The sequence below is a fragment of the Meles meles genome, chromosome 16 (assembly GCF_922984935.1).
Source record: "Meles meles chromosome 16, mMelMel3.1 paternal haplotype, whole genome shotgun sequence".
In the NCBI taxonomy this organism is placed as follows: Eukaryota; Metazoa; Chordata; class Mammalia; order Carnivora; family Mustelidae; genus Meles; species Meles meles.
Genome location: NC_060081.1, coordinates 57,699,092 through 57,710,214, shown reverse-complemented (window position 1 = coordinate 57,710,214; position 11,123 = coordinate 57,699,092). Strand labels below are relative to the sequence as shown.

The 11,123-nt window shown below is 48.1% G+C and overlaps 1 protein-coding gene across 1 annotated transcript in view; it reads right to left on the bottom strand.

Moving 5' to 3' along the window:
- Positions 1–2,130: 2,130 nt before the first annotated feature.
- Positions 2,131–11,123, bottom strand: part of BPIFA2 (BPI fold containing family A member 2) — a 29,145-nt gene continuing 20,152 nt past the window's right edge. Inside the window, exons 7-13 of the mRNA XM_045980571.1 lie at positions 10,619–10,787; positions 8,801–8,945; positions 8,045–8,152; positions 6,780–6,929; positions 4,206–4,287; positions 3,030–3,093; positions 2,131–2,171 (exon numbers count right to left, since the gene is read on the bottom strand). Of these exons, the coding sequence (XP_045836527.1) occupies positions 2,131–2,171; positions 3,030–3,093; positions 4,206–4,287; positions 6,780–6,929; positions 8,045–8,152; positions 8,801–8,945; positions 10,619–10,787 (759 nt within the window). The remainder of the gene's footprint in view (positions 2,172–3,029; positions 3,094–4,205; positions 4,288–6,779; positions 6,930–8,044; positions 8,153–8,800; positions 8,946–10,618; positions 10,788–11,123) is intronic.

Sequence of the window (11,123 nt, the reverse complement as noted above, 5' to 3'; positions counted from 1 at the left end):
AATTCCGTTTGACAGGTAAGAAAACCGAGATTCTCAGAGTTTGCTAAGTAACTTGCCCAAGATTTCAGGGCTAGAAAGTAACAGGGGCCCTGTGGAGCTCAGATGGGCCTGAACCCCTGGCCCTTGCCCTGTGCCCAGCAGCCCCTCAGCACAATCTGAACTCTGATCTTCACAGGATTGCTCAGGAGAGCTGGTCTGCGGCCCCTCCAGGCCACCCCAAGGGCTCAACGGTCCTCTGAGGTGACTCAACCCTGTGAGGCAGACTTCTTCAGAGGGAAGGCCCTTGTGGAAGGGGTGGCGGACTCCTCCCTGCAGGGCAAAGGGAGACTGGGGCCTGCGTGTAGGCGGAAGAGCCTCAGGAGGTTCTCATCTGTCCTGGGCAGAAGAAAGCAGCTCCTGTGGGGGGCTGGGGAGACAGCCAAAGTGCCTGGGTGGTGGGATGTAAGCTCTCTGAGCAATGGCTCTCATAATCATGTGTTCAAATCCTGACTTTGCCACTTGCTCACTGTGTGACCTTAATGAGTCACTTTGCCTCTGTGAGCCTTAGTTTCCTCATCTGTTAAATGGGGATAAGAATAGTGTCTCCTGGCATTCTTAGGAATTGGTGAGGTCAGATGTGCCAGCAAAGGCAGCTGTCCATGATGGTGGTGGTATTAGCATCCCAGAGTGATGCTGTCTTGACCACGGCCAGGCACAGCCTGGGGTGAGCTGAATTCTAGGGTGTGGGTGAAGGGGTCTTGGCCACAGAGAGGAGCTGGTCTCCATGGGATGGCTGAGCACCCTCAAGGTGCTTGGCTTTGCCAAGCAAGCAGGGACCTGTGCAGCTTGGCTGGTAGGTGCACAGGCTCTCAGGGCTGGTGGTAGGAGGCAGGTGAGCCATGGCGTTGAGAGACCATGGGTATTCTCAGGTGCTGCTTGAATTGATCTCCATTGCAGGGGAAGTCTAGCCCTTCGGAGGGCATGGAGGGGCAGGCTGAGATATGGCTCAGGCCCCTGAGCCTGTGTCACTCTGCCCTGCACTCCTGAGCCCACAGACCCGGTGTGCCCCATCCTCCATAAGGCCTCTCAGATGTCTCTGGAGGGGAAGGGAGGAAGGCCTTGGGTGGGCTTACCCAAAATGTGACTGTCCCGTTCTCACTGCCTGCCTGGCCCAGGGTAGGCCCGCACTAAATGCCTGCTGAGCTTGTGAATGGATGAAGCAAGTCTGCCACTGCCACCAACTGGCTATGTGACCCTGGGTCCGTCTCTTGCCCTCCCCTCTCTGTGCATCAGTGGCCCCATTTATAAAACAAGCTGAATAGTCCCAGAGGTTCTTTCCAGCTCCCACCCAGGTCTCTACCACCATAGTTGCCCTCTCCCCCTTAATCCCAAAGGAGGGATAAAATGGGCCACACAGGAGGGTGTGGAAATGGTCTTTTATTGCAGGGGTGGAGGGTGGTGAGCACAGAGGCTGCTGTCCCGACTGCAAGGAGTCGTCTCTGGGAGGGTCCCTTCTGGCTGTGCTCAGGCTAGGGGTGGCAGCACCTTCCCAGATAGAGATGCTACAAGGGACACCATCGAGCCACTGGGCACCGATCTGGAACGAGACCACAGCGATCAGACACTGCCGCCCAAACTCCTTCCTACAATCCCCTGCAGAGTTTAAGGCCTTGAAGAGGCGGCTGGCATCTGTGGTTGGGGTTTGTCTCTGGCACCTAGCCCTAACGTTTCCTCCCCTTATTGTCGTCTCCTCTCACCTTAGGAATAATGCAGATGTGAAAAGACTGATCATAGGCCAAGACTGGAGCTAGGGTTCAGGGCTTAGTGTAGGATCAGGGTCATGGATCAGTCTGAGATCAAGGTCAGGGCTCAGTCTATGACTTGATGTCATTGGTCAGTAAATCACTGAGGTCAAACTTCAGTCTGTGAGCAGGATCTAGGCTCAGTCTGGATATGTGAATAAGGCTCAGGATGCAGGGTATGACCAGGATCAGGGCTCAGGCTGGGGCAGGGTCACAGCTCAGTCTATGACTAAGATTAGGGTTCAGCCTACTGTTAAAAAAAGAAGAGGAGCCTCGCCCTCTGTATGGGGCACAGATCCACCCCTTACCTTCAGGTGGGCATCACCAGCAGTCCTCCCCATCTCCCTCTTCAGACATGGTTTTGCGGGTGGTTTTCCTTTTGAAGTTTATCTGAAGGAATAAAATAAATAACAGGTCTCAGTCTCCAATAGAAACCAGACCCCGATGGCTGCCGCTCTCCAGTGGGTCAGTCTGACAGCCATGGGACCTCAGGCACGTCAGTCCACCACTCTGATCCTCAGTTTGTTCACCTGTAAAATGAGTATAATGACAGTAACCACCACACAGGTTTGCTGGATCCAGTGGAATGGGGGTATGCAAAGCACAGAGTGATTGCCCAAGGAACTGATTTGTGGCTGTTTCCATAGAAGGGCTGCCTCTGGGACCCTGACACCTTCACTTACCCCATTTCTGTTGCTCTAGCGTTCCCAGCAACCCCAGCCTTGCCTAGAAACTCAAAGGCCAAAGAAAGCTCCCGCATGGCTGGAGAAGAACCCACAGCTTTTCATAAAGAGCGAAAGGGAAGGGCAGGTGTTTACTAGTATTGCCTACTGGATATTAGACTCTGTGCTTTTTCTTTTCATCCACTCGTCACCCTCCAGTGTTTATGATCTTGGGTTCACTCAGGAGGAAACCAAGGCTCAGAGAGACAGAGCCACTTGAATAAGGCCCCACAGTTGCTAAATAGCAGAGTCGGGATTTGAAACCAGATCTGGCCCATCTTTCTTCCTCACATCGTTCTGCCAGGAAGCTTTGGCGGATTTAAAGAGGGATGATGGTAGAGAGCTCACAGAGGCCTACAGAACCCCCTCGATCCTGCCACACTCTCCCAACTCGCTCAGACGCTGGGTCCTCCTGCTTCTCCAGGGACCCCTGACCACACCTGCTGTGGGGGTGGGCACAGGGTGCATGCTTGCCCTTGGAAGGCTGCAGAGAGAAAGCACCCCCGGTCCCCAGGCTGTGACTTACCAATGACGTCCTGAACAAGAAGTGTATCCAGGGTGGAAAGTAAGGCGTGGATCAGTGGGCACACCTGAGGGTGAGGGAGGGAGGGAGGGAGAGAGAGAGAGAGAGAGAGAGAGAGAGAGAAGGAGGGAGGGATGGGTAGGAGCAGGAGAACAGATCATTATCAGCTAGGGACCAACTGTCAGCCACCCACCCACCAAGATCTCAGAAACTTTGACCCTTAGGATTCTAGAACAATAGAAACCTAAAAGTCCCAAACTGGAGAACCATAGGATGCTAGAATTCTAAATGCTTAGAACTTTGGAATCCTAGAACCCTGAGAATCTAGAGTGTTAACATCCTAGAACCCTACACTCTTAGAAAACTTGAACTTAGGAACCCTGGAATTTTAAGAAATCAGATTGGGTCCTGGGAACCATAGAGCAGAGAGTTTCTCACTCTGTGTCTGTACAATTCTCTGAAGATCTCATTAAAATACCCATTCTGATTCAGCAGGGCTAGGGGGCTGCAGGGTCAGGGGAGGGGTGGAGGAGCTGAGAGCCTGCGTTTCTAACCAGCTCCCATGTGAGGCCACCGGGGCTGCTGGGCAGAGGACAGTATTTTGAGTCCTGAGGCTCCAGTCCAATGAGTGATGGAGCCACCTGGAGGATTTTTCTTTCCTAAACCCAGATTCCCAGCCCCTTTCCAGAAGGACTGATTCAGACTCTCTGGAACTTTGGGCACGTAGTAAAAATGGTTTTGTATGATGCATAGATGAAAATACCAATTTTATAGGTCTGTGGTTATGTTTTAAATTAATTATCTAAATGATATGCATTTCTAATTATGGTAGAGATAGTTTTCTTTTTAAAATGCATGTATTTAAACAAGCTTGAGTAAAACTGTGTTGTCTAAAGGAGGACCACACTAGCTAAAAAGGCATATTGGGAGTAGGTAAGTACAGCGAATGGCCTAAACTTGGGACCCAGTGATTTCAGCTAATGTCGGTCCCCTGCTGGTTGTCTCTCCCTCTCCCCAGGCTGAGTAGAGGGGCACAGGTTCCAGCTGACAGCCCGATGAGGAGTTTGCCCCCCAGAAGAAAAGGCACCCAGAGAGTACAGTAGGACCTGTGAATGGCACACCTGTCCCCCCACCCCTGCCCCAGGCATGGCTCTGGGCCCCACGGAGTGGAGGACTCACATTCTTCTCTACCAGGTGGGACACAGTCTCTGTCAGGAAGCTGCTCAGGGTGTTCACGGCCTGCCCAATCCTAGTATTTTGGCTGGAAAAGAGTAGCAACTGGTAAAACCGTGGGCAGAGTGGCCCCACAGTGGGGGTGGGCGTGGGGTAGGGGGAGGTAGCCGAGCACCCGGAAATCAGGTAAACCCAGGAGTGCTGCAATGCCTTTCTAACCACAGCCTGAGCCTCTATTCAGGGGCTCCCCACTTCTGATCAGAGGCTCACCTCAACCTGTGACAGTCTCATCACAACGTTAAGATCCCACTCTTTGATTTTAACACATCTACGGATCACCACCTGCATGCCAGACGTTGACTACGCTGAGGACGTGGGGACGAGCAAAGCACCAATAGCTCCTCAGCGGGTACCTAGACACCAAACAGGTCTTGCTAAGGCTGGTTCCTGCCCACCTTCAGCTCTCAGCTTGACTGACACCTCCTTAGGGCAGCCCTCCCTGACTGCTTGCCTCAGGGAGGGCTTTGTGTCAGACAGTCCCATTACATGTACTGCTCTGCTTAGAGCTCATCGTGATCGGACACTTTCCTTGAGGGCTCTTTACTGAGGGACTGGACACTCGTCTGTCTGCTTTTGCCTCAGGACAATAAACTCCGGGAAAGCTGGGTCCTTGTCTGTTGTCACCAATAAATTCTCCAGAGCTCAGAGTCTATCTGGAACATAGCAGATGCTCAAATATTTTTGGCTGAAAGAAGGACTGAAGTAAACGTAGAAGTAAATGTAGAATGATGGGAGTCCTGGGTGGCTCGGTTGGGTAAGTGTCTGCCTTTGACTCGGGTCATGATCCTGGAGTCCTGGGATCGAGCCCCATACTGGGCTGCCTGCTCAGCGGGGAGTCTGCTTCTCCCTCTCCCTCTGCTCCTCCCACCCCCACTCATTCTCTCTCTCTCTCTCTCTCTCTCAAATAAAATCTTTGGAAAAAAGTAGAATGACAGCTTGTGACAATTACTGTGGACGCCAAGAGTAGATGATTTTGAGGGAGAAGAGGAAGAACCCTTTTTAGAACCTGAAGTTTGAGAAGTATGAGGAAGTGAGGGGAAGGGTGTTCTAGGAGGCCAGAAGAGCATGTGTACGGGTCTGGAGGTGGGCAGGAACTTGTCTGAGGCGAGCAAAGGCCTGTGTGTCTGCAGTGGAGTGAGCGAGGATGAGAGGCAGTGGTAGGAGGGTTGAGCCTGGATGGCTGTGGGAGTGCTTGGGCTGAGTGGTCTTGGGCCGCAGAGTAGAAAACCATTTCACAGATGCGGACACTGAGACCCAGAGCAGCAGGATGAAGTCCCTGGGGCTGCAGACAAGGCAGTATCCAGCAGGGCTCAGGGTTTCCATTTACATCCCAGCCTTCCCCAATAACATCAGACAGGAGAGCCTTTCTATGGTTCATGGGGTTGAGATCCCTTGATCAGATCCCTTGAGGGGGTAGGGTGGAGTGACTTCTGCTCATGGCCCTCAGGGCTGAGAGCCGAGAACCCAGCCTTGTTTCTGCCACAGCCAACCTGCCCCCGGTTTTGACTTCTAGACCATTCTCCAACAGCTGCCTTCAGGGTCACCCTGCCTCCCCACCACCCTCTTCCTCCACCAAACCTCCCCTTGCATGCACAGTTTAATAAGTAGATATGGAGGGGTGCCTGGGTGGCTCAGTTGGTTAAGCCTCTGCCTTCGGCTCAGGTCATGATCTCAGGGTCCTGGGATCAAGCCCTGCATCAGGCTTTCTGCTCAGCAGGGAGCCTGCTTTCCCCCCCACCCCACTCTCTGCCTGCTGTTCTGCTTACTTGTGATTTCTCTCTCTCTCTGTCAAATAAATAAAATCTTAAAAAAAAAAGAGTAGATATGGATTAACCATATCTGATTCGTGATTTCAATGGAGAGGATTCCGTTTGTAAGATCTCTGATTTGGGGAATTTTCCAAATGAATGGAGGACTCTGGGAACAATCTGAAATTAGAGCCCCTGATAAGCATTTACTTCTCCTCCCTCTCCCACATGGAGACAGGAAGGAAAATACAATTTATTATTAGTTATGGTTGTTGAGGGATATAACATAATGATAAAGGGGTCAAGTTTTCAAGAAGCAATAACAACCCGCAATGTGCTGCGGGGAACAACAGAGCCTCCGAAAGCAGGAAGTGGGTTTGACAGAGCTGCCAAGGGGTTGGTGGCCAACACTCCTGTCTCGGGAAAATGGCGAAAAGAAGAAGACTCGGTCAGCATGGGTGTCACTATCCCTGAGGGCTAAGCATGCACCAGGCTCTGGGCTCAACACTTTAGTTTCCCAGATGGTCCGGTCAGCAGCCGGGGAGGAGACATTATTGTCACCTTCAGGTGACAGATGGAAAAACTGAGGCTCGGAGGGGCTAAGCTGTTCACAAAGTTGTAAGTCTGTAGCTGATACCTGAACCAAGATCTGACTCCAGAGCCTACGCTCTTTTGCCACATTGTGCCACCTTACGGGTACAAGGATAGGGCGGAAGCTAGGGGTCCTCAGCTCCTCCGAGTGCCCCGCTCCACTGAAATGGACGGGCCTCACCTGTCCAGCATGGTGAGCGAGATGCTGTCGGGGTCACTGCTGCATTTCCCTATGATCACTCGGGGGGTGCCGGTCTGGGGATCGATTGCAACTTTGACAGGAGTCAGGAGGTCTAGCGAGGCCTTCAGGTTGACCTTGCCAATGACAGGCCTGCAGGAGATAAGATTCCCAGTGAACAGAGGTCTCCAAGACCTCCTAGGTCTCCAAGACCCTCCACCTGTGTGGATATTTAACCCTCCAGCTTGTCTGTGGGAAACGTCAGCATCGTCTGGACTCTTAATGGACATTGACGTTAAGGGCTTCTTTACCCTTCCACATGGATTTGGTCCATATAACAGTTTTATATAACACCACCCTAATAATGAAAATAATAACAGTTAACATTTACTGAGGGCAAATGATATGGTAGGCATTTCTAAAAAGCATTTTTTCGGTACACCTGGGTGGCTCAGTGGGCTAAGCATCTGACTCTTGATTTCGGCTCAGGTTATGATCTCAGGGTCATGAGATCGAGCCCCATGTGGGGCTCCCCACTCAGCGGGGAGTCTGCTTGAGATTTTCTCCGTCCTCCCCATCCCCTCTCTCTGTCTCTCTAAAATAAATGAATCTGTCAAAGAAAAAAAACTTTCCTGGATTAACCCATGTCATTACAGCAATACCATCAGGTAAAAGTACTATTATTATCTTTATTTTCAAAATGGGAAAACATTGGTATAGAGAGGTTAAGTAACCATCCCGAGATCTCATAGCAAATGAAGGATGGAATCCCCGGGTCCTCAATTTATCTTCTTCCACTCGTGCTCATTTTCCTATCTCTCTCTTTTAAAGTAATCAAAATGCTTTAAAATTATCTTTTTCACCCATGCCCTTCATTATATACTGTACACTACTATAGATGTTGAGCCATATTGGTCACTGTTACTTAAAGAGAATCTCAAGAGACGAAATAATGCTGGTGGAAATTTTGCCAAAGAGTTATAAGTGCTCATGTCTTCTCAGTTTTTCAGATTTTACAATTCGAGAAATGTGATGATTTCAGAAATATTTAATGGAGGATTCTTTTCAAAGAGACTTGGTTATGGCCAAAGTTCATTAGAACATTTCAAAGCTTCAGATTTTAGAGCAGGGAAAGTCCCCTTCATGTACAGATCAGGAGACTGAGACCCAAGGTCACATGGTAGCATGGGAAAGAGCCCGATTCCAGTGTGGAGCATTGGCCATGCTGCACGGCCTCTCCCAAATCCCAGATTCTAATGCATACTCACAGGGCCAGGGTGACGTTAGCGACAATGGGGACCCTTATGTTAATGCCTTCACCATCAGGAATCAGTTCCGCTTTGATTTTCAGGATGCGGGAGTTAATGATGTTCAACCTGTGTGAAAGCCGCAATTTCTCTTTGTCATTCCTCAGGCCAGCCATGGTCCAAATGCTTCTCTACACCAGCATCAGGCTGAGCATTTGGGCCTCACCACTTTGGCCTTCGCAATAGTCCTATTCAGAGGTTTGACCCTCTCCCCGTTATGGCTTGGCATACGGATGCTCAGACAGATGTAATTGCCCACAGAGATTCATGGAGGAATAAGTGCCAGAATCAGAATTCGAACCCAGAACTGTTTGACTCCCATACTCCACACATGAAGCCAGCAATGTGGTATGAACTTGTGTTCTCTCTCCTGAGGGGGATTGGGACTTTCATCCTCAGCTATATTTGAAGAACATCTTACTCCTTGGAAAGGGGACCTCAGGCACCACCAAAGAGGTGGAGGTAAGGATTTGGAGGATCTTCACCCTGATCCTAAAATTATATAACACAGAAGCCCGAACCCATGAGATGCCCATACTGGCCCTGCAGCCCTGCCTCTAATTTGCTCAAGCTCTGATGAACCTGGCCTCAGACCACCTTGACACTGGGGGTACAAGGTTTATCAACCTTTCGGTCTTTGACCTTAAACTCACCTCCCCAAAGACGTGTGTTCCTTTTTCTTAGAGCAAAGATCTCCACCTTGAAGCATCAACTCACCCCAGAGTCTTATCCTTAACTGGTGTGATCTTAGAAAGAGCATCGTTCACCAAGTTCTTCACTTCCTGCACCTTCTCCTGGGCCAGGTGCCAAACCTTGGATTCCTGAAGCTTCTTCAAGTCGGTGGTCAGTTTCTGAACGACAGCTAACAAAAACAATCACCATTTAGTGTTGTGCATCACTTATGGATGCAGTAAGTAAGACTATTTGCCTATGTTATTTCATTTACTCTTCATAATAACCCAGATGAGGCAGATACAGTTATTATCTGCATTTTCAGGTGAGAAAATAAAGGATCAAAAGGTTAAGAAATGTGCCTAAATTCATGCAGCTGGGGAGCCTTTGTTCCTTCCATGCTGCCTTCATACTAATATATACTTGTCATTAATAAACGAAGTAATCAATTAACCAGGTAATTCATATTGCTTGTACACCAGCTTCTATTTGTGACTCGAAACAGGGGAGAATGTCTATTGCTCTGAGATGTTCATGCAAGTTTGAAAAACTAGGCCAAACAAAATGAGAGAATAAGAAATAGAGAATCTAGAATCAAGGAAAAAGTATGGTCCAACTCATAAAAGTGGCAAATGGGGGTCCCAGAATGACAGCTTTGCAGCAAGCCCAGAGAGCAATAATTCATATAGGAGTATGAGAACAAAGTGTCTTAATGGAAGGGCTCCAGAGAAAAGAGGGATTAGATAGACATGACAGTTGTCGGATAGTGCATATGCAAAGAATTAAGGATATGTATGTAGCAAATAATTCAAGTGAAAAACAAGGCAATTATTAACTCAAGGAAAAACAAAGGCTGTACAAGAGAAGAAATGTTAACTATGGTTCTCCAACTTGGCTCTGCAATGGATGGTATCTACCTAGTTATAATGGTATAACAAATGGAGTTCATTTCAATAAAACTCTTTTTGGTCCTGTAACTCATTAGGTGACCTTGATCCAGACACTTCTGTTTCTGAACTCAGTTTTCCCAACAGTAAAATTGGAGAGTGATCCCTTCTTATCTTTGAAGCTCTAAGCCCTAACAAGACCTAAGCCCTGACAATGTTTGAAAGGTAGACATTTATAGCATTTACTTCCTCCTGTAATGTTTATGAGTGTGCTAATGTTGAAAATGAAAAGAAAGCCAAATTCTTTTAAGAAATAAGAATAAAAAAGAGACATGATTAAATGTAAAGCTAGGTGGCTTTAAAGCTACCTAGGCTGAGTTATGGCTAATTTCCAATGAAGTAATACATGTCAGTAAGAAAACTGAACAGCCTAGCAGAAGAATATGCTATAAATATGAATAAAATATTTATGCTAAAATATATAAATAGCTAATAAAATATTTAAAAATGAGTGAATTCTTTCATAATTGGAGAAATGCAAAGTGAAATGAGCTATACTCTTTTATCTATGATATTAGCAAAACTGTTAAGTTGTCCATACCAGTGCTGTCAAGGGAGTAGAGAAAAAGGCACTCTCCCAAGACTTTTGGAGAGAATATTAATGTAGAGGATTATTTGTCAACACCTCCTACAATTTAAATTGTGCACACCTTTCGAACTTTTGAAACTCCACTTTAGGAATTTATCCTATGGATATATTAGGAAAAATTTGCCATGATATAATAATAAGAGGATATTCATTTGAGATTGCCTGTTCCCAGAAAAATAAGGGAATGAACCAAGAACTGAACAGCCCCCTTTCTCCGTAAACCACCCATAAATAGCATCCCCTGGTGGCAGCCTCTGGTAATGCAGGGATAGCATTTAGGAGGCATGCTCCTAAGTGCCGCGGATCATCACTTGTGTCATGACTCACAATCAAGTGTATTGTCAATGGTCTCGAGTCCTTTCTCAACAGCAGGTTTCAGCTTGTTCACGGTATTACTCAGATCGTCGCCAAGATTTCCAAGAAGAGATGCTGAGGTCCCAGTGAGCAGGCCGCATACGAGAACAAGTTTCCAAACTGAAGCATCTTGTCTTGACACCTGAACAGTCATAGGAGGGACAGGAGTGAGAATTACCCAGATAAGCACCCTTGATAAGCACCTATCACTTTTAACTTCACATTCCTGTAAGATAGATGTGGTTCGCTTCTGTTTTACAGATAGGCAGTCAGTTCAGAAACCTAGAGCAACTTGTCCAGAGATGCACAGCCAGTGAGTGGAGGAGCTGAAATTTGAAAAGTCACACTTAACTCCAAGTCTGTGCTCTTTACACAAAAGTCCTTTGTACATGCTGGCTCCTCTGCCTGGAACATCTTTCCTCATCTTTGCAGTTTTACCTAAGTCACTTTCTACTGACTCTCCAGCTTCAGTAAGACA